This window comes from Equus przewalskii, chromosome X (assembly GCF_037783145.1).
Source record: "Equus przewalskii isolate Varuska chromosome X, EquPr2, whole genome shotgun sequence".
Classification (NCBI taxonomy): Eukaryota; Metazoa; Chordata; class Mammalia; order Perissodactyla; family Equidae; genus Equus; species Equus przewalskii.
Window position 1 is genome coordinate 4494028 of NC_091863.1, and position 23920 is coordinate 4517947.

The 23920-nt window shown below is 41.9% G+C and overlaps 1 protein-coding gene across 6 annotated transcripts in view; it reads left to right on the forward strand.

Annotated features, from left to right (window-relative positions):
- Positions 1-23920, forward strand: part of STS (steroid sulfatase) — a 183628-nt gene that overhangs the window by 154019 nt on the left and 5689 nt on the right. For 2 of the 6 annotated variants that reach the window (XM_070605434.1, XM_070605435.1), the window contains exons 10-11: positions 2560-2681; positions 17042-20138. In XM_070605434.1, coding sequence (XP_070461535.1) covers positions 2560-2681; positions 17042-17415 — 496 coding nt within the window. In that variant the 3' untranslated portion in view covers positions 17416-20138. Of the gene's footprint in view, positions 1-2559; positions 2682-17041; positions 20139-20729; positions 21220-23920 lie in introns of those variants that run through there. The other 4 variants (XM_070605436.1, XM_070605437.1, XM_070605438.1 and 1 more) reach the window with 2 other exon arrangements.

A 23920-nucleotide genomic window follows, 5' to 3' on the forward strand; every position in this document is an offset into this window, starting at 1 on the left:
AGCACATTCATGGAAGAATGAGGTCGCTGTAGCCCAGGGAAGGTCCCCAAAACATGCTCTTTTCAATTATGTGAAAGCTGTCCCCATGCTATTGAATTTACCCTGAAATTCAAAAACGAAGCTCCTTGGAAATGAATTGTTAATATTGCTACCCTTGTCATGAATCAAGAACCCAAAGAGAATATTCTCACTTTCCAAATTAAAAACAATCTCAAAGGAACACATTTTTCAGAATCAAGCAGACACTACCAGAGAACTCATCCAATTTTGTAGCAGTGGCTGCAAACTTGCTACGCAAACTTGAATTCGTTTGCAGAAAAGGCCAGTTAGATGACTCCCGTAGAAAAGAGCGATGCTTTGTGTCGGTTGAAAGTGCATGGGCCCCTCTTCCACAAATCACGATGTAATGGAAACATTTCTTTCCTAGCAATGTCAAGACAATTGTGCCATCTCCGGCTTATTGCTATCGTTAGCTGTGATTTGCACATGTTGTTTAAAACAATCCCAAATATTTTGATAGCTTAGACACCCTTTAAAAGTTTAGCTCAATAGGGTCACTTTCAGTTTTTCATGGCAGAAATGAGCCTCTTTTTGACAGCCCATATTTCTGCAGCACTGTGAAACGCTCGCTTTCCCTAGCAGAGTGATTTATTGCTGGCTTCTAGGAAAGAGCATGTTAGATGTAGGATATAAAAAAAAAACCTGAGATCTATCTCTGCATTTGAGGAAAAAGAAGTTTGCAGAATAGACTTTGCTTCCCTCCTCTAAAAAACAAACTTACTGTTTTGCCTTTAAGTAAGAAAAAAATTGTGAGATGTGGAGTCATTTTTTTAATTAAATCCCCCTTCATATTATCATGACCTGGTTAAGTTATGAAATACTGATCTGAAGAAAGCATTTTCAGCTCCTGTGTTCTTAAATCAAGTGTTGAATCTTGTTGGCTTATGATGAAAAATGGCTTCGAGAAATAAAGGTAGAGATTGTGTCCAAAAAATGGAGATTCATTCTGGCCCTGGAGCGGCCAGGGAAAGGCCTCTGCATGTGGAGGTGGTGGAGAGGGATGGGAACTCTGTCCCATCTCCCACCGGCAGGTCATTTGTTACCACTGGCAGCTCTTCGCGCTCAGATACTCAGACCTGCACGCTTGCCCTCTCGTCCCTTCCTTTTTTACCCACCCTATTCAGGATCTCATTTTCTTAAGGACTGAGAATTTCTTGAAAGGAATTTCAAAGGAACGAGGCATGAGAACTGTCATTTCAGGATCGAAATAGTGTTTCAGAGAACATGCTGCTTCTGACTAGAACCATCTCTCTACCTTGTTTCTTTCTCTTCCTCCCATGTTGAACGGGAATGCAGGCTTGGGAAGTGAGCCAAGTCCATCTTTTGTTCTTATTTTTAACTTATGATAATAGAATATTTTCAGTCCATAGACTTCTGCGGATCGCATGATTAATAACAAGGGTTGAGGCCAGAGAAGTGCTAAGCAACGAGGCTATAATTACATTACAGGGTTTTTAGTGACACCAAAATAAACCACAAAAAAATCTAAGGGATGCAGACCTCTCGGGAACGCTTACCCAAATTATATAACCAAGTTCAACTTCACGTTTCTATATTCCTTATAACAGAGGATGACAGGGATGGAGAGCTTTTAATCAGAGAAAGAAAATCCTCCAGTTAAATAACCTACCTCTTTCAAAGCAGCTCTCTGCCTCTTGTTTCGATGGCAGTGGCCTAATGTATCAGTGACTTTCATTCCTCTAGTCACTGTTAATATATGTTTAACTCAAAACAAAATTTGGGGCTTTTTCCTTTATTTACAATGCAAATAATTTTATTTTGTTTACCACCAATTGTATATAGCTATTGTTTGCCATCTGGAAAGTTGCCCTTCTTGGCCTAGCTAAATCCCAAGTATTAAGAGAGATATTTACATTTGGGAACAATCCATTCCCAGGTGTTTAATATCACCATCATTATTATTTATAAATTAATTCATTCTGGTTTAGAAATTCACTTTCATTGGAGTCTATCCACTTCAAGTTGCCCTATACTATATATTATTTTTTTAACCCAAATTGTCAGATATTCTTATTTTCAATAGAGCTATGGTTCATAATTAAAGCTTGCCCTTTGGCAAGACAATAGGCAGAAAATTGGGTTTAGGAGAAGCAGTGGGGAGAGCGGTTGAGAGCATAGATGCCCAAGCAGCTGGGTTTCAGTCCTGTCGGCTCTTACTAGTCACATGACCTTGGATAAGTCACTTAGGCTTTCTGGCCTCCATTTCCTCATCTCATTGTCGTGGGATGAGAATGGTCCCAACTCATGGTGCTGCTTGGAAGATTAAACGAGTCCATGAGTGAGCAGAGCTGGCCTCGCTGCGCTGCATATGGCACCCAACAGGGGACAGTTAGTGTTCTTTGTGTTGCTTACTTAACTATGACTGTGTGGCTCTATCATGCTCTCCTTTGCTGGAAGGACAGCTCAGAATTCGGGGCATTTTAGCCCAAGGACACAGTGGCCATTCACCAGCTGATGCCCACCTGATTTATCCCACAGGATCATTGATGGACGTGACCTGATGCCCCTGCTTCAGGGGAAAAGCCAACGCTCGGATCATGAGTTTCTCTTCCATTACTGCAACTTCTACCTAAATGCTGTGCGCTGGCACCCACGGAACAGTGAGTAAACGGACCTTTCCACACTTCTAGTACTTTGTGCAATCAGTGCCATGTGAGTAGATGAAATTGCAAGAGGGCTTTGCTCTACAGAAGCCAAGAGATGCCTACGTGCCACTGTGCTTTGCTTTGAAGGCTTCCTCCTCTTCCTGTTTTCTCTTATTCCTTCTGGTGCCATGATTGTCCAGGTGGGACATCATTGGACCTTGGCATTCACCAGCCTTACTCCAGTGATGGCTCCTCCTTCCCAGCAGAGAAGCTCAGGTTCTCAGCAGGGCCCTGCGGCCCCTTCCTTCATGCCGCAGCAGCCACCCAGCTTCATCTCCTGGCTCATCTCTCTGAGTTTCACTCTGAGTTTCAGCCAAACAGCCTCTCTGCTCTGTGCATGGCTAGCTTGTGCTTGCAGCTTCCTCTGCCTGGAAGGGCGTTTCTTCTTTTCTTTCCTGAATAACGATTGTCAGTGCCCCCAAAACCCCACTGAAACGCTGCCCCCACCCTCCCCCCGCTGCCTGCTCTCAAAGCACTTCCAGCATTCCCATGGCTTTGCGCTGTGGTGCTGAACCGCCTTTAGATGTTTACCCTCCTTTCTCTCCCCAGCCTCAAAGATGGCGGGGCGTGACTCATCCATCTGGATTTTGTCACAGATCACGTATATGTGCTAGATTTAGATCTTTAAAACAAAGTTCAAGTGCTTTGATGTTATCATATTTCCCATACCATCTCTTTAAATTGTGTGCTCTATCAGTAACAGGATCTAATTTGGGTTTTCAATACCAGTTTTAGAATTGTATTTCTAACAAGCATAAGGGAACAAACGGGACCAAGTGATAATACAAAGTGTAGTGATAGGTTTCAGATATTTTTTTGCATATATTTGAACTTAGAATTACCGTAATGTTCATATTATTAAGATGCCCAGGAGTCTATGGAAATCCAGCCACTGTTTTTATAAGTATTATATATGCCAGAGGCGGATGTTTAGGTCCACCTTTCAGTTCACTCTTCAGAGGTGAAGTGAGACTGCCCTTTTCTCTGTTGTGCTTTGGGGTTCTGCTCCTGGAGGCTACGCTCTCCCAGGACATCTAGTAACCTCCCAGCTGATAGCTCATTCTTAAACGCAGAGTTGAGTCTTGTACTAGTTTTCAATGCATCCCTCTCCTCACTCTACTCACCCTGCCAATCTACCAAAGACTCATCATTTAAAGAGCAGCCTCTCCATTATTTTTAAAGAGGAAAATTACAAACCTTCCATTAGCCACAGAAATCACACCAGGTTTACCCTTCAAAGTTTCTACTTTAAATCTGGGCAGCTTCCTTGCAATATTTTCTGGAAAATGAATATGACACAAACATGGGCCTAGGATTCTAGACCTGGAAGGAATCTGTTTACCTTTCTCATCAATGTGTCTCTAATGCCAAATCCCCATAGGAAAACTCTTTCTTTTTTAGATTAATTGACAGAGTTAAGGTCTGAGCCATCTAGCGTGAGAGCTCTGCTCCTCCCCACTTCTTTTCGTACGGAGCCTACGGAAACTGTAAAGAACAAAGTTCTGTGACTCGGGTGTTTAAAGAAGTATGATATCATGTCCTGAACCTTGCAAAATTGCATTTAAATAAAGCCAAACCCCCAGTTAGAGAAGCCGGAAGGAGCATATTGGATCAGGGGCTGGAGAAACATGTTATGTGGGGGAGTAAAGAGAAAAGGGACAGGAAGAGACAGAAAATAGACTAAGTGAGAAAAACAAGACCCAGTTTCTGATAGGCAGCTGTCCCTGAGATAAAACTTGTTCTTAGGCAGACACAAGTGACATTTCCTCTTATACAATCCCTTAAAACCTTTTGCCTTGAACCGGCAACAAAAGAGGAGGAACCACAGGATTTCAGTGCTGGAATCACTCATCTAGCTAAAGGGTCTCAGTAAACCATGGATTTTATGAATCAACTCATTTAGTTTTCAGGTTATATCTGAAACTCAGTGACCTGGTTGCTGATGGTTGGCTATCGATGCTTGCTGTCTTGGCTATCACACATGACTTCCGGGTTGCTTATTCAGTATCTCATCTATTCCTTTATTCTGCAAATATTTATTGAGCACCTACTATTTGGCACCTGCTGTGCTAGGATGGGCATCCAGTGAGCAAAGCAGACCAAATTCCCTGCCCTGGGGGACTGACAAAGAGGTTAATTTGGGGCACAATGTTTGTGCTTCCATCTTAGACCATTATGTGCTGCGAGCTGTGTGATGGGCTGGGAATGCAGAGATGCGTAAGGAAAGCGTGACTCTCGTCCGTATGGAGTTACCTGTCAACTGAGGAAAACGGAAAGGAAACTAGGACTTGTTGGATGAATCTGCTTAGATCATCTCAGGTCCACCTTGGTAGGAGATTGTCAGTAATCACCTCACTACATCGTGGGACACTTTCCATAACTCTTAGGGATGAGAGCGTTGCCACCTGACCTCAAAATACTTTATTATAAAAGAAAAGAGGAATTTAGTAACAGGCACAGTGTGCTGGAGCAGGTTGATGATTGGTCAGGAATCTCGCCAGCTTGTGGTTAAGCGCTTGCTAACCTGAACTCAGCCATGCTAGGAGTGTTTCTACCACAGCAGTTGGCACATACTGCAATCTGGGCTTCATCCCTCCCTCAGAGAGAGCTGGCCTACCGGCACTTCACTGGTACCAGTAAACTGGAATTGATGGGAAATGTTTTGGGGTTTTTTTTGAAGATTGGCCCTAAGCTAACATCTGTTGCCAATCCTTTTTTTCTTCTTCTTCTTCTTCTCCCCAAAGCACCCCAGTACATACTTGTATATTCCAGTTGCAGGTCCTTCTAGTTCCTCTATGTGGGGCGCTGCCTCAGCATGGCTTGATGAGCGGTGCTAGGTCCACACCCAGGATCCAAACCTGTGAAACCCTGGGCCACCGAAACGGAATGCACAAACTTAACTACTTGGCCACGGGGCTGGCCCCGATGGGAAATATTTTTAAGGTCCAATTACCATTTGTCCTGATTAGTTGGAGGCCCAAGTATTACAATTCCAGACTTATTTTCCAAAAACTTAGAGCTAGAATTCTGTTTCCACCCTTTTAAAACATGAATCCCTTTTAACTTTTATACAGTGTCTGCTCTATAATTTAATCATTCTATAATTCTATAGCTATAATATAATAATTCTATAATTTATTTGTCTCAGCAAGTTGAATGGCATAATTTAATTATGATCTGATATCATTATTCCCATTACATTTTAAAAGAACTCACAAAAGCATTATTGTAGCATGGATAACTTCTTGCATTAAAATGGGAATTTTGAGTTAAAATTTAGTGTTCAATGTATTAAAAAGTTTGGCTTTAAGTTTTGACATATGAATCAATGTTATTAAAAATTCAGTGCAATAACAACTTGATTTTATGGATAAACTTTGTCTTAGAAGGCGTAGGTACTTGGCTCTAGGATTCTCTTTCAGATTTTTGAGCTGATGAATATAATCTATAAAATAAATGCTCACGGGGCTGGCCCCGTGGCCGAGTGGTTAAGTTCGCGCGCTCCGCTGCAGGCGGCCCAGTGTTTCGTTGGTTCGAATCCTGGGCGCAGACATGGCACTGCTCATCAGACCACGCTGAGGCAGCGTCCCACATACCACAACTAGAAGGACCCACAACAAAGAATATACAACTATGTACCGGGGGGCATTGGGGAGAAAAAGGAAAAAAATAAAATCTTTAGCAAAAAAAACCCAACAAAACCTTCTGGCCCTAATAGAATGCTGTTACTTATAAAAAATTAAAAATAAAAAAAAAATAAATGCTCACATTAGTGTGAGAGCCCGCAAACCAAAGCTGGTCATACAGAAATCCATGGGGTAGCTGTGGGCATGGTCTGGAAACAATGGAATATAGTACATAATTAATAGTTTAAAGTATTTTCTGCCAACACATATGAAATCTTGACATCATCTAGAAAAAATGTCTCTTTTATTTGAAATTTCATGCTTCTGTGAGGAAATGGGATCTTCAGGAAGTTTTGAAAATGGGGTGAGGAACAGGTCACTGACATTATTCTTCCCCCTAGAGAAAAATGTGACCATCCTCGTGCTGAACCCACAGGCCTCATAAGTCCTGCTACGTTTTCAAGTCAAGTTTGTTGGAAACTTTTTTTCCTGTGATTTAAAAATGAGAATCGTTTAAAAAGTCACAAGAAGAAACAGTAAGATAATAGAATTCATTCTAAAGAAATGTGTTCATAATCCAACTTTTTAAAAGGTAATTTCTTTCCAAAATAGAGATAAGTAAGATTTAAAATCAAAACAGCATTCCCATGGCAAGTAAAGAAAAATGCTTCCTTTGTTCGCTATTTAAAACTTTCATACAATAAAAAATTTAATTTTGCCTCTAAAATACACCTAAGACAAGAGAGAAGGTTCTAATTACAGCTACGTACGTCTTATGAGTTAATCAGTGTAAGAACAGCTGTGCTTGGCTTTCATCTTCATTAATAATTTCAGTGGGAATTTGTTGGATGCCCTTTCTTGTCTGATTATTGGAAGTAGGATCTGAAAGTTTGGAAATAAAATATCAAGGGCTGAAGCTGAACTAACGTGAGCTGCAGCATTTTCAAATGAAAGCTGCTAAGAACTTTCCCATAGTTCAGCTTACCTTCAGAAAGACATCCTCTCACCCCACCATAACTTTTGTCGCAATTAAAAACAAGCGTATATTTCAAGGGTACATTTTAAGTCATAGGATTTTTTTTTCCTTTTTGAATACCTCAACCAAGTGCTGCATCCCACGAGCTTTTGGCCTTTCAGGCGTTCACCCAGGAATTCTTCTCAGCCCAGGAGTGCGGGACAACATGTGTACCTGTAATTGTAGCAACACATGGTAATAGTGTCCCAGCGTGCAGGGAATCTGCTTTGGCAGCCTAGGAGAAGGAGTGACATAGGGGGATGGAGAAAGCTTTCCTGAAATCACTAAGTTTTTATTTAATTTATTTAATCACATTATCACTCAGACTCTTCAGTAACGGGCTTAACTTCCCAAACATTCGTTTTCTTTAATGGAAAAAAACTCTCATAAGTGGATTTTGTTTCCTCCACCTTGGTCTATTAAACATACATTTTCATAGGGTACTTCATATTACCTTAGACACAGTATTAGACAATTTTTGAAATAGACATCTACTTTACTGCTCAAGTTTTCGTGTCTGACCTAAGACTACATTAATATCATGGATGAAAAAAGTGCCAGCCATGACTTCCATTTATTTGCTACAACGCAACCTTACTTCCTTATAGAGACAAAATAAATCAAAACTAAATTTTCTTCTTTGAATACCAAAAGAAAAAAGTGTTTCTGAATGCTCAAACACTTTTCTTCATTCTTAGCTCAGCACCTAGTTTGTTCTGATCTTGCCATAGGTCGCCACTTCTGCCCTTGTTACCCCCACACACTTGGTTCTACCATTTCATTGATTTTCTACAATATTTTGCAGATCTCTTTTCTTTGATTTCGACAAGGGGCATATTTCACTGCTCCCAATAGGTCTGCTTAGGTCTCTAACCCCCGCCTCACTTACTGCCATCTGCTATCAGACCTGATATTTTCTACAGGGACGTTTTAGTTCCAACCAAGGCATGTTGTATTTAATAATTATTTGTGTCTTCTTCACCTTTGTATCTTCTATACAGAAATGCTTCAGAGGTGGTTGTATACTTTCCCCGTGTTGATCTCTTATTATAGAAATTTGTCATCTTTTTTATGCAACCATTGTATATCTTTTGAAGACATACTTTATAACAATAAACCCTTCCATTTGTTCCATATCTGCTGTTCATCAGACAATCTGCTAAGCACTTTACATTTGATATCTCTTTCAATCCTCATAATTAAAAGAGATTTTGATTATATCAGCATCAAATTTGGCTGTGAATAACATAAAACAAAAAGTAACAGTAGCTTACATCAGTGGGATGTTTATATCTCCATCTCATGAGCAAAGTCTAGACGTGGATGGTCTGCAAGTCTCAGGGATGCAGACTCCAAGTTCCCCTTCACCACCTGGAGGATGCAGCAGCTTCCTCTTCATCCTGAATGATGATAGTTTCCACCTAGGGAGAGTATGATGGATGAATGGATGGAAAAGATGAGAGGAAAAGGGCGCATGTCAGTTATCTCCTAAGGAAGATGTCCAGACTCTACCAGTTAAATCCCATAGGCTGGAAGTTGGTCACCTGTGCACACCCAGCTTCAAGGGAGACTGGAAAGTGGAGTCTTCATTATGTGTGTCTGTGTGCCCCGCTAACACTTGATGGCTGTGAAAGGCTAGGAGAATAGCTAGCGGTCTCTCCCAAGTTATTTCTCTCATTTGTAAATCAGGAAGCAGATGTGTAGGAAGTCACATAATTGGGATACAGTAACAGAGGTGATGGCAGAGTTGGATTTGCACCCGATACTGTCTGCTTTCAGAGTCTACCCCTCCATTAATGGAGACTTCTTCACTTAAGATCATAGGTTCTTTTACTCACAATCACAAAAACCATTCTTCCCTCTAGCTATCTATGTGGGCATCTCCACGCCTCCATGGGCTATTTCTGGGATTCATCCATGTCATCAAATTCCCTAAGTACAGTCATGCACAGCATAACGACTTTCTGGTTAACAACAGACCGCATAGACGACGGTGGTCCCATAAGATTACTACCATATAGCCTAGGTGTGTAGTAGGCTATATCATCTAGGTTTGCGTAAGCACACTCTATGACGTTCACACAATGACAAAATCGCCTAATGACATATTTTTCAGAACATACGCCCATTGCTAAGCAATGCATGTCTTTATAGCCTTCCTTGGGGACATCAGCTGTGGTCTTCCCTCAACTGGCTCCATCCCTGATCCACACCTGCAGTCATGTCCATGGCTGCCATCATGTCCATCCTTTATGCCCCTCCATGGACATTCTTTTCTGAAGGTGTGGTGACTTGTGCTTGCCACACTAATTCCTTACGACTGCCCATTTTTCAATGCCAAGAGACACCAAGATAAATGTAATTCCAAAGTCTCTGACTTCCTCGCTTATTTTTCGGCCATTCCCAGATGTCTGCAAGCAGGCTGGATCTCTGCCATGCTCAAGGCTGGGTTGGGCACTGAATGAATTTGGGCAGGGTGCTCTGGATGGTTCCCAAGGAGAGTCAACAGAACACACCAGGCTTCCTGTGTGCACACACTGGCTTTCATGATGACAGCTGGCTTCTTCCCTCTCTTTCAGTCCCTTCCTGCTCATCTAATCATCTCTTTCATTTATTAATTTACCCAACAAATTTTTGTTGACAATCTATTCTATGTCAGACACTAGGTGCTGTGCATTTAATAGACGTGAGAGATACAGTTGTTGCATTCAGAGAGCGAATAACCTAGCAAGAGAAATGGAGTCCACAGAGAGTAATAGACCTTAAGGGCTGAATGTGTGATGAATATTGGCGAGAGGAACAAAGAAACACTGATAACTTCCAGCTGGGGATCCGGACAGACTCATGGAGGAGGAATTGTTACAGACCTTGAAGGATGGGTGGGATGTCAATATACAGAGGCAAAGAAGGGAACAGGAGTTTAGTGTGCATTGTATACCCACTTTATACCAGATTATACATTTCTGTCCCCCAACATGCAAAACTGAGGCTTATTCAAAGGTGTTGTGTTTTCGGACACTCAGGCATCAATTGGTGGAGCTAAGATTGCTCTAAATCCTGAAGCAGCTGCTCTTAGCCACAGCACTTGGCTGTTTCCTCTTCCTTCTCACTCTTTGTATCTTGCGTTCCAATGCAGCCAACCACAGGAAGCAGGCAGAACTTGATCTGTAATCCGTTATCCCAGTGCTGAATCATGTGAGGCCTGGACTATGGAGAACAGGTGGGAATGAGCCTCAGGAGTAAGAAGAGGACTTGGGCCTACAGTGCTCTGTGTGTGTACTGAGTTGTAAGACCCTGGTGCCCTGGAGTACCTCCATTTGGGGCCACACTGTAAGATCTTTGGGTCTAAGAAAAGAACTGGGGCACTGGTATCGGGTGGCTGGCTGAGGATGGGGCAAGATACGGAATGATGTTTGAGGTGTATCGTGGAAGGGTCACCATGGGCTTACGAACCACAGGATGGATTTTCAGAGGTCAGTTCAGTAGATGACATCAGCATTACCGAGGGGGCAAGCCTAGGGTCCCTTGGATGTGGGTCTCTCACACTGGGAAAGCAGAACAGTATTTGAAATTGTTCTTGAAGAACTCCAAGATGGCGATAGGAAACACTGCCAAGACTGAAAACCTAAAATGTCTGTGTATGGCGTGTATGATATATACATGGAATCCTCCAAGCATCCAAAATAAATCTTGCCAAGACTAGCAGTTGAACAACATTTATCAAGGGAAGTCTAAATTTGAGTGATATGTTAAGAGCCAGTGTGTTAAAGCCATTTACATTTAGTTGTCCATGTTCTTTAAGAATCTTTAGTGGAAAAAAGATGTCTTTAGATGTGCATTACAGTGGTAACAGATTTAAGAGCAGACGGAAACCAATGTGTTTTTCACTGAGCTTGACTGCAGCTTTATATTCACAGCTAACTCATAGGTGTCTTTACTATGCACCCGGCACTGTTCTGAGAGCTTTACATTCAGGAACGAGTTGTTAATCCTCAAAGCAGTGCCACGAGGCAGGTACTGTTATTACCCTCACTTAACAGAAGAGGAGACTGGGACACAGACAGGTTAACAGTCATGCCCAGCATCACTCACTAGGAAATCTCAGAGCTGGGATTTGAACCTAAACTGTCAGAGCCTGGAGGTAAATGTGAATGCCAGTGAAAAGGGTGGTAGAGGTAAGGCAGACCATCCCAAATAAGCTGCCAAAACACGAAATGCTTCTGAACTCGGAACAAAGAATGTCTACGCACAGAACTGGTCACTGCTACAAACCCCCATGAATACTAACATGAAGTGAGATGTGCTTTGAAAGGTTGGACTGGCATCTGTTGTGCAGAATTAAGCATCTTCTGAATGTATCTGCAGAAGGCGCTTCCATTTATCCCTTAAGGACGCCCCTTTAAAAACGTTGATCCAAGCCCCTGCCTTCTGGCCAGTGCATTCTCTCTCTCTTTCTGCTTACCCTCTCACATAGCCAGTCTCACATAGTATCATCAGGCTAAGTAAAGACATCATGTCTAACTTTCATAAAGACATCGCTGCCCCTTGGAGCGAGGGAGGCCTTGAGCCCCTGCACCCTCTCCGTCCATCATATCTTGCTTGGAAGAGCACAGCAAACGCATTCTCTTGTGTCTCATCCTCATCTATACGTCCATTGTTCTGTGGCACATTTTCTCTCCTTTAAAGCTGGTAATTCATTCACACGGGTTATTGCCAAGTCTTTGAGACTAACGGTGACTGCATATCTCAGTCCGGCTTCTGATCTATTCCATTAAAAGTAAAAATTTGTTTCATTTATAGTTTAGCTCTCAGATATTATGTGAGTATGGAGATGCTAAGTTATACTGTGATAACTTTAGCCCTGAAATCTCAGGGGCTTAGCCCAGCAAAGGTTTATTCTCACTCCTGCATTATACAAGATTTTCTCAACCTGGGCATCGTTGACATTTGGGGCCAGGTAATTCTTTGTGGTTGGGGGCTGGGGGGCTGTCCTGTGCATTGTCGGATGTTTAGCAGCATCCCTGACTTCTACACTCTAGATGCCAGGAGTAAGCCCCCGCCCCCAGCTGTGACCACCAAACTTGTCTCCAGACTTTGCCAGATGTCTCATTAATGGTGGGGAGCTGGGTGTCTAGGAGGCAGGGACTCAGCCATTCTGAGTCACTCAGGTACCACACTCACAGAGGCTCCCCCAACTGCAGTGTCACCAGCCAAAGAGATGGCTTTTCTGTACTTTGGCCTGGCAAAGATGTGTCGCATTCTGCTCTCATTTGGCAAGAGCTCCTCGCGGGACCTCACCTAACTGCAGGGAAGCTGCGAAGTTTGTGGGAGCAGGTGGATTATCTGGGGCCTCCATGGTCTCCAGGACAGAGGGAATCATCTTATTTTTGTGGCATCAAAGTTTTAGGTGGGAAGCACTTTTCTTCAGCCCCCATAGGTTAGAAACAGGGGCCCAAAATGCGCTGTAGCGATGAGCGACGTTCCTGATCATCTGCTGTGGTGCAACATTTATACTTGCACACAAGAAGAGTTTTCCCAATTCGGCTCTATTTTCTCTAACACGGTGGTGCTGAGACTTCTGCAGGGCAGCAGTTTGGAAATTCAGAGGGGCCTAGAAGGGAGAGTGTCCTGGGGCCTGGATTCTGGGAGCTCTGTTGAGGGCTGCTACTGCTGCCAAATCCAATGTTCGGGATGCAGTGCGAGATTCGTGTCTCATCACCGGAGGCCAGAAGTGCTCAGGGTCCTTGGGATAAAGACAAATGCAGCCGTGAGGACCCCTCCAGGAGGACATTATTAGATTTTAAGGAGTGGAGCGTGTTCCGACTCGAAAAGGTCAGGAGGGACATGTACTGGATACTGATACTGATTTTTTTAAATTTTAGGACATAACTAAATTTCAGGTTTGGAGTTCAGCTCCTTTCTTTCCAGAGAAGCAGCAACATTGCCAAGTGGGCTACACATCCTCTCTGTTTTTGTTCTTGAGGACCATGGGTGCTCATTCTTGGGGCTTCTGTGCCGAGTAGCCCCAGAACTGCTTCCTGGGGATGAGTTCCTATAACCTGGAGTAATCAAAGTCCCAACAGCTGTTCCTGTTCTGGGGTCATACACCCCTCGGGTCCACAGGGAGTCCCAGGGAACCCCAAAACCATGGGATTCAGCTTATCTCATAGCTTACGTCCATTTTGATGAAATAGCTCTTTTAGGATTATACCTGGAAGTTGCTGAATCAAGGTCCAGCTTAGGAGTCAAGCTTTTCTCACTTAGATTCTATTTGCCTTTCTGTCAGAGGACTATAAACTTTCTTTCGTGAATTGAATCATATTTTTTTAGTGGTGATTTTACATAAAAATGTTTCACCAGATAGGTAGCGATTTCCACTGCATTTTGTATTACAATGACAAAGCAATGGTCTAACTATGATATGAGAGTGACATCTTTGACCATTAATTGTGACAATTATTTCTCTTAATTTTTTAAACCTCAGTAGAATTATTGTTCTCATCACTACTTAGAATACTTTTTAAAAAATGTTCCATTTTGGGGCTGGCCCGGTGGCACAGCAGTTAAGTGCGCATGTTCCACTTTGGCAGCCCAGGGTTTGCCGATTCGGATCCCGGGTGTGGACGTGGCACCACTTGGCAAGCCATGCTGTGGTAGGCATCCCACATAGAAAGTAGAGGAAGATGGGCATGGATGTCAGCTCAGGGCCAGTCTTCCTCAACAAAAAGAGGAGGATTGGCAGTGGATGTTAGCTCAGGGCTAATCTTCCTAGAAAAAAAAAAGTTCCATTTAATTTTCCCTCATTCTTGTTATAAAATTTAAATACTGTTTCTCCAGATCATTGGACCTCAGTTATAAATGAGTTTAAGATCCCTTTGTGATCAAAATATTTATCTGTTACAGAGGTGAGAAAGAAACAATCGTTTTTCAGAGTAGACTGGAATTTTAACAGTGGAGAAAAAATATTTTTTAAAAACCCAACATTTTTCTAGTATATTGAGAAATCCAGGATGAACTACATTGTCAAAAAAATTTGGAAGACGAAACTGAATGTCGTCTATTGGGAATATGAGTTGACATGAGTGCCTCCTATTTTATCACATGACTGGGATTTACTCTTTCCCTTTGAAATGACACCTTTGGAGATGTCGATTCCTGGGTTCCTGGTGAATAACAGAACAGAGTCCTGAAGTAAGGACCGTATCTTGTGAACCTATGGGCAGTAAAATGTAGTCCCAGTTCTCTCGTTTGATTCAGTCCAAACTGGTTCAAAGAACTACTGCAGAGAATAAGCAATCTATCTTTTTATAAAAAGTTTTAAAAATTCAAATTAGAAGATAAAAAGGCAAACACCTGTATGGCATACCAAACAAATCTTCAGGAAAGTTAATTCTTAATTCTCCACGTGTCTGAGCTACACCACTGCTCCTCCTGGGCAGGAATGCCTGAGGTCTCCTGACGGGTCTCTCAGTCAGCCTTCCAGTTCACATCTGGGCAGGACTGAGCTAAGGCAGTAACAGAGTCCACATGCGCAGCTTTCAAAAGCCAAGTGGGAGATACAGGCCCTTCAAATGAATTTGTTCCAGGAGCCTACCCTCTCTTGGGGTGTTAAACACACGGAGACTTGACTCGAATGTCAAGTTCGAAGCACCCTCCAGATTTGCAGCATTCAGAGAAAGAGCAGAAGAGGCTTCCCACACGCCTCTCTCTGTAACAGCCTTGGCCCGGCTGACCCTCACTGAGGATGGGCTCTAAGTGGCTGCAGTGTCACAGAAAGGGCTTCTGAAGGAAATCTGTCATCCCTGGGAGGAAAGGGGAATGAGAGGAGTTGGTATGAAGAATCTTAAGGTAACCTACTTCCTGTTTAAACTCTGCGGCAGGCGGTAACCATGCCCAGGAATTCTTTCTGCAGCCTAACATGTCCGCGTGTCAGCCTGACTTCATTTTTAAAAGGCAGATGTGCTGAATATGTGTACATTGACACAGACGTTGTATCTTGCCTCTCCCAGCATCGACTAAGCCTCAGATGGAGGCATCCCTTTATGGATGCCCTTTAGTAGAGTCATCTGGAACAGGTCCACATTGCCTGCCCTCTTTTCCAGTTCTTCCCAAAAACACACAGAGAGGCTCACATTCCCTTGAATAAGCTTGTCTGTGGTCGGGTGCTCTTTGGGGACGGCACAGATACCCATGACAGTTTTTTTACATTGATTCCATTATTTCCTATTTGAACCAGTTGGTCACTAAATACCTATAATTACCTAAGGCACATTGCCATTATACACGCAAATTATCAAAGCAAATTAAATGTGTGTGATGCTACCTAGTGGGAAAATCTCTACAGTTTTATTTTAAAAAGCTGTAAGGATAATGCAAAAAAGGATGTTCTGCACCTAATTCCAGTTGGTTCATGCACGTGAATTCTCTGTTTTTATCTGCCACCTTTTCATACCCAGGAAGCAGTTTTTAGGCCTCAGTCAGAGGATGTTTGATTAGCAGTTAGCATCTCAGAAAGTCATAATATTGTGGAATAAACAGGAAATCAATTATTTCATAATCATTTGTTTGAAAATCTATTTTTTTCCTAAAAATTTGAATATTTAGGGGTTTAATGGAACACAGAACTTACACTTTAAAAACTGTTTATGTTTTGTTTATGTTTATGTTCTACTCTGGGGTCAGTGAATTCCCCTAATTTGGAATTTTTAACACCTTTATTAAGGTATAACATACAGACCATAAAGTTCCAATTCAGTAATTTTCAGTAAAGGCATAGAGTTCTGGAACTCTAGTCACAATCTAATATGAGAACATTTCCTTCACCCCCAAAAGATCTCTGTTACGCATTTCCAGTCCCACCCCATCCTCACTCCCAGACTCACTTAATTCTGGATTTGATACATTTAGGATTTCTCAAAACTAAGAAAGTAAAGTATGAACTGAGGTCCTAGCTTGTTTAAGATTGTTCCTGATGGCTATTTGTGTGGGGGTGTGTGTGTGTGCACATGTGTGCACATGTGTAGTTTTATCATCTCTCACATACATATTAGCATTGAGCCTACCTTTTCCTTCTGCTTTGTTTTAAACAGAAATACAGCCTACAAGTTTAAAATGTTGAAGTTGGAGTGCAAGAGGTAGCAGAGCTAGGAGCTTAAAATCTGTTAGTCAATATATATTTATTGAGTGTCTGTTCTACATTCCCAAGCTGTAAAGTTTATTAGACTAAAATGACAGTCCTGTTTGAGTTCTGTGCTCAAACAATGAATAGGCTTTTTCCTCTCTCACCAGCACAGCATGGCCTAAGAAATTAGGGATTGGGAAAAGGGAAGAAGGAGGGAGAGAAGAGAGAGAGAGAGATTCTGAATAAGAAGAAAATGCCATGGTAATAATAAGTCTAAATTTGCATCATGGCAGCTATCACTTAATCAGTTGGATCTTGTATTCTTGGGCAGATAAACAATAATGCATGGTTTTTGTTTGGGTTTTTTTTCAAGCTATGACTTTTACTCTTTGGAGCCTTAAGCATGAGAAATACATACATTTCATCCACAATTGAATGATCAGTCTTTGCCTTCTTAAAGTACATGGCAGCATAATTTCTGTGCATGTTCTCAGTGTGTTGAATATCATGACACTTTCCACATGACACCAACTCCTGTCCTTGTAAACCGCAGGCACGTCCATCTGGAAAGCCTTTTTCTTCACACCCAAGTTCACCCCTGAGGGCGCCAATGGATGCTTTTCCACACACGTGTGTTTCTGTCACGGGGATTACATCACCCACCATCACCCGCCTTTACTCTTTGATATTTCCAAAGATCCAAGAGAAAGAAACCCATTAACTATGACGACCGAGCCCCGGTTCCAGGAAATCCTGGAAGCTATGCAGCAAGCTGCAGATCACCACACCAAGACCCTGCAAGAGGTCCCCAATCAATTGTCACTGGGAAACATTGTCTGGAAGCCATGGCTTCAGATGTGTTGTTCCTCCTCCGGCCTGTCTTGCCAGTGCGACCAAGAAAAACAAGACAGAACAGTGAGCCATTAGCCATTGTGCGTCTGGGGATGAGACAGACGCTCGGTGCCCGCTCCAGCTCCTTCGTTACAAACGCACACTGGGAGTGGCACTGGGTGAAGCTAGCTCTGTCAGCACCTTAGATCGGGGTCGCTTCTCTATCCTATCAGCTGAAGGCTCAATCAAGAGCCCACAGTTAGCCCATGGGAAAAAATCAAGGTTTGCAGTGTATAGAGAGACAGATGTTAGACTTAGGCCTTCCGAGGCCAGAGTTCTTGGATTCATGTAAATGCTTTAGAGGGGGTTCAAATGAGTACGTCCAACACCAGGGTAGACGGATAGTAGGAAGGTGCAGAAGGTAAGCTGTTCAGCCCTCAGCAAATGCCTGTGATCAGCAGTATAAGGCATCATTTATTCCACAATCTGATGTGAGGCAGTGGACCACATGATTCCCTCAGTGCACCAATAAAAAAGAATAAAATTTAAAAAGTGTTAGTAAATTTTAACATATGCAACTTTATAATGAAGAAAGGACCATCTTCTTTACCAATAATAGAGGATGGTAAGTTCCAATTTAGTTATTGGAAGGCTATTACTATTGGTATTATTTAGAACACGTATTAAATACTATTGAAGATATCTGTATTTATATATACACAGTTTATTTCTTTCCTCGAGAAGGTTAAGATATTTATGATATGGAACTAGAAGCTTATCAGTATTTAGGTAAAAACAATAGAAGCTCACAGATAGATTTGTTTGTGCAACAGACTTTTTGTGAAATCCTTCAGGACCAGTAATCCCAAGACAAATCTTACCTGCAGATTTCCAGCCCATAATGTGTAGCATTATACTTGGTTTCTACTGTTTCTCTGATGACTGGAAGTTCTGAACTAAAAGGCTGCTTTGGGGCTGCTACAGTGAAAGGGATCCCTTCCAACGTCATTCAGAATCGTTGGCGTGGAAAGTGTGGTATCTTGTTGGGGGGAGAAGAACCACTCTCAAGCAGTCCATGATCCACACACAGAAGGATGATATCTTTATTTCTTGCAGAATTTAGTGGTGTGAGAACAGTAGTTAATGTAAGTATTTGTGTTGTGTGGTCTTATCCTGTGGCTGAGAAATATCTATGCTTACAATCTGCAATGAGATGCACAGTTTTGTTTTAATTCCAGTTCCCCCACCTCAGTAATTAAGGGACAAGGCACAGCCAGGTCACAGAGGAGATTGGCTGAGAGTGGCATGACTGGAGGGAGGGCCAAAGTCTGAACCACCAGCCCTCCCGAGGAAAGAATTCACCTGCTTGGAGAAGCCTCTTGTCACTCCTTCAGACAGTGTCCGTCCTCCAACACTATCATGTAGATTCCTTTAGTGATCCGTCGAGAGGAGCTGCCATCCACCTGCCTACCCATTCATCTCGTCTGTGAATGTGTCTGAGCATCGCGTCTCAGCCCAGCATTCATTCAATTCCATGAGAGTGCAGACAACTGGGCCCCCTAGACCCCGAGTGGCCGTGTGGAGAGAACGTGCACTGCATCATAGGCTGTCTGACAGTGGACTCTAATTTCCTCTGTTTCTCCCTGAAGAATTTCCAAGATCCACCAGCATTTCCCCAGTTCCTCTTTAAGATCTGCTAGTTCAGATTTTAATCTTTGTTTTCTTTTTCTTAAAAAGTAGAAGTGATCCCCACCCCCACCCCAGGAATGGTTGAACGTTGGAAAGCAGCCAGGATTCTTACTTCTGGTGTGGATTTCTCATTCCAGAAATTGCCCCAAATGTGTCCTATTGTTTTAGGAAATATTCTTGTTAAAGAGTGTACCAGCATGTTAATAATGTATTAGGATTATTGCTGATATTGTTGTGCAAAAACTATTTGAAGCCACTATGAGGAACGTATGTTTTAAGATGATCATGTTTACTCACAATTTAACAGATTCAATGCAAATGGACTTTCAGAAAACACTTGCTGACGTGGGAATGTGTGTTGGAGCACTGAATAACTTGAAGTGCTTTTATGGATTATATGAATACGTATTTATGTATAGAATTCATTGTTTAATCTGTACAAAGTGAACAACAAATGAAGGACAAATACACCTCCAGAGATAAAACAACTTTAAAGTATTTGCTTCAGAACGCCTAAGGTCACCATTATGTTTTAGGGTATTCAAAGATTGATAAAAACAGTAATAACTATTATTATCTTAGATTTCAAACCATTTATCATCTGAAAGTCTTGCTTGGAACGTACAACAGTAAATTTGAATTCTTTTGTCCAGGAGAGACCTAAGAAACCTTCTTAAAGGACCTAGTTTCTTTACAAAGCTGTAAGGCATGACTGCTTGCTTTCAAAGCATCCCAGCTGTATGACCTCTTGAGCTGTATGTCCAAGCCTTAGTGGGTCTTGAAGCTTTAAGCAAATTCCTTGAAAAAAATCTTTATATTCCTAGCATTTCATAGCTGTTACAAGCTAAGCGGTTAGTAACGTATACACAGGCATTATTTTACAAGGTCAGTAACGCTGTGTGAAAAGCAAAATCGCAGCATACCTACCAAGGTAATTAAGGATTCAAGAAAGGAAACAGACTTCGGATTGGCTGAAGGACGTATAATGATGAGTAGAGAAACAGGACAAGTATTTGGCCCGTGTCTGATAAATGCTATCTGTAAAGTGAGTGCATCTGGTAAAGTTTTCTTAGAGCCTTGTTCTAATGTTAATGTGAAATTAAAATAAAATTTTCCTTGGCAAATAAAAATTCTGTGCTCTGGTGCCATGCTGTCACATGACTCCATTCACAAAGTGTGCGGAGGGTTTACTGTGTTTTGGGCGTGATGTTAAGCGATGGGAATACAAGTTTCAGTCCAAGAAATATTTCTTGAGTCCCCAAGGCTCCAGGGAGGGGCTAAGAAATGCAGAGATGGATGAGAAATAAAATAGCCCCAGACCTCCCTGATTAGAGGGCAGGGCGGGGTCAAATTGCCCATCATGCACAGTGCCTCTGGCCTTCTCAGGGCTCACAAAAAGTAGCTTAATTTCTTTTAAAATCAGAAGAAAAAGAAATGAACATTTGCAGTTGAAGATCATATAAGCGTCTGTACCAGCACAGTCATAAAATAGAATTTTCGTGTGTCTTAATATGTTTTATGTTTTTATGTAATATGTCTTTATCTTAATATCTTTGTAAGGTTTTCCTTCATGGGCCCGTGGAAGTCTTAATAGGCCCTGTGCCAAGTGAAGTGAAGCAGCTGCTTTGCTGTACAAATATATGAAGCAGAGAAGTTTAAAGAGTCTGAATTTTGATGTGAAAAACCTTGTTCTCCCTTCTCTCTTTGACTAAATTCCTTAGGAAAACGGGAACATGGAATAAATGCGGAAGCGGTAAGAAGGAGAAGGAAGCAGTGCCATCGCATTACGACTCAGCTGGGCTCTCACTTGGTCCAGCAAATCTGGATAAAAGTTAAAAGGTGTCCCTAGGGAGGCAGGCAGCCGATGGATAATAGTAGGGAGAGATACACGTGGACAAAAGATGTTGATTTGTAGAAGCTGCTGCCTGGCTTTCAAGCAATACAAAGCTAAGCCTCATTACCTCCTCTTTAGTCCTCAAAGTATGTGACTTGTGATGTAAATGACCAAGTCTCTCTTAAATTGGAGCTTCCTCCAGGACACCTCCAACCTGTCTGGGACAGCATGAGGGTGGGACTGAGCACCCTGGCCATCCTTGGTTTTCTGATACCATGAACCTCTTCTGCGTTGCTAGAGCTGCCTCCAGCGAACATCACTTCATCCCAGTTCTTTGTTTAATGGGCTCTGAATAAAGTGATTGTCATTTACCAATATTTAACAGTGTCAAATATCAGTTACAGGAGCCTTTTCAATTAAAGAAATGTCGACTTTACTAATTAGAATACTAGCAGCTTGGAAACTACCCATGTGGTCATGCAAAGGAGACATTATCAGGTGGCAATTTGTGAGTTTTCTAAGAAGAACTTAATGGACCTTCCATATAGGAGACCCTGCAATGGTTGCCCTAAACGTGGTTCTCCTCATGAAGTCCAAATCCTCTAAGTGACTTTTCATGATGAGGCTGAGTTTATCTCACCCAGCAAGTACTTCACGTCTTCAGAGAAGCCAGCTCTACAGTGCCTGGGGATGCTTTCCCCAACAGGAAACATCCTCACTTTCATACGAGGTCTGAGAGAGGAAATTGGCCTCGGTGATTATATGAGGATCTCGGGTTTCAAACTGTATGACCTGTGCTGAGGGTTAGTGGTGATTTTCCTAAAGGCAAATGTCCAATGAATATGTCTTTGTAAATATGTCCTTTGAATTGCCTATCAAATTTTATCCTGTCTAAATTTAACACAGGGTGTAAAACTAAATACCTAAAGTGCCCTATTTACAAAGATATGGCATATTCCCTAGTGGGCAGGTCCCCTTTGTAACTACGTTTTAAGCAGAAATCGTCTCATGGCTCAAATGTAGTTGCGTCTTGATGGGTACTGGGCAAGATGACATTTTCCACTCCCCTTATAGTTATACTGGGACCATGGGAGACACTCAGGCTGGCCAGGAAGTTTCCCGCACAGCCCTTTTGTGGCCACTGAATGCAGAACATCCAGGTAAGGACTCTCAGAAGGTCCTGAGGAATGGTGATGTCACAGTGGTGATGCGGGAGCCTGGATCCCTGAGTCACCATGTGAGGCAGCTCCAGAGCACTGCCAGATCAGTAGGTGACTGGCCTGAACAAGGTCTAAACTTGTTAGAAGCCACTGAGACTTGGAGGTTCTTCGTGTGACAGCAGCTGGAGTTAATCACCTCGACCAAAACACTAGGTTGGCCACATTATATAAACCTGACATTTTGTGATAGTTTTTTGGATTGCAGAAAGATTTTTTGATTTATTGATGCTGCTTTAGATAGAAGCCTATGCATTAATTCTTTTTTTTATTTTAATTTTCACTTTATTGTCATAAGAACACTTAACATGAGATCTACCCTCTTAACAGATTTGTAATTGTTTAACTGTGGGCACGATGTTTTACAGCGGGTCTTTAGAATTTATTCGTCTTGCATGACTGCAACGTTATACTCATTGATTGCAGCTCTCCACTTCTCCCACCCCTCAGTCTCGGCAACCAGCCATCATTACGCTCTCTGCCTCTATGAGTTTGACTGTTTTCGTTACCTCGTATAAGTGAGATCATGCAATATTTGTCCTTTTATGTCTGACTTATTTCACTTACCATAATGTCCCTAAGAGTCATCCACGTTGTTGCATACTGCAGGGTTTCCTTCATTTTTAATATTGAAGGATGGCTATTATTTAAAAAAATCAAAAAAGACAACAAGTGTTGACAAGGATGTGGAGAAGTTGGAACCCTTGTACACTGTTGGTGGGAATGCAAAATGGTGCAGCTGCTATGGAAAACAATAAATTAAAAATAGAACTACCACCAGGGGGCTGGCCCCCTGGCCGAGTGGTTAAGTTCACATGCTCTGCTTTGGTGGCCCAGGGTTCATCGATTCAGATCCTGGGCACAGACCTATGCACCACTCACCAAGCCATGCTGTGGCAGCATCCCATATAGAAGAACTAGAAGGACTTACGACTAGGACATACGACTATGTACTGTGGATTTAGGGAGAAAAAGAAAAAAGAAAGAAGAGGAAGATTGGCAACAGGTGTTAGCTCAGGCCAATCTTCCTCACCAAAAAAATATATATATAAAAAACAAATAGAACTACCATATGATCCAGCAATCCCGCTTCCAGGTATTTATCCAAAAGAATTGAAATCAGGATGTCAAAGAGATATCTAGACTCCCATGTGCATTGCAGCACTATTTGCCATAGCCAAGGATGTGGAAACCACCTAAATGTTCATCAGGGGATGAATGGAGAAAGGAAATGTGGCATATGCATTAATTCTTTAAAGACTGTCAACTATGTGAAGGTGTGAATGAGATAAACTTAAAGATAAAAATATGTGGTGACTGCCACCAACTGATGGCAGCCCAGAACGGAGACACAGTGATTCTGCCACTGCAGTGCGAGTGAGTGAGGAGGCAGGGTTGGTATATACAACCAACAAGTTAGTGATTACTTACATGTTGGGGCTCTTTCTCAAAGTGGAATGTTACATTTTGCTTCATTGATTATATGAGGATAGCAGATTTCAAAAAATATTACGTATGTTGAGAGATGATGGTATTTTTAATGGCAAAATATTCCAATGAATATATTTGTATAAAATATTCTTTGAATTCCCTATAAACTTTATCACTTTTGAAATATTTTTAAAAATATTTCCTGGGCATATGTAAAGGACTCCAGCGAATACAATATTTTAGTTTTGTTGATCAGGTTTTAGTCTTAGAAAAAGATCAAAAGATGAATTTTTTTTTTTTTTTTTTTTTTTTTTTTTTAGCAAGAGAAAATTAAACAAAGCTTTAATGAGGAACCATGGCCCGGGGCCTTTCTTCCCGAAGGAAGAAAGGGCACCCGATGATGTAATGTTTTTAAGCCAACTTTTTTCAG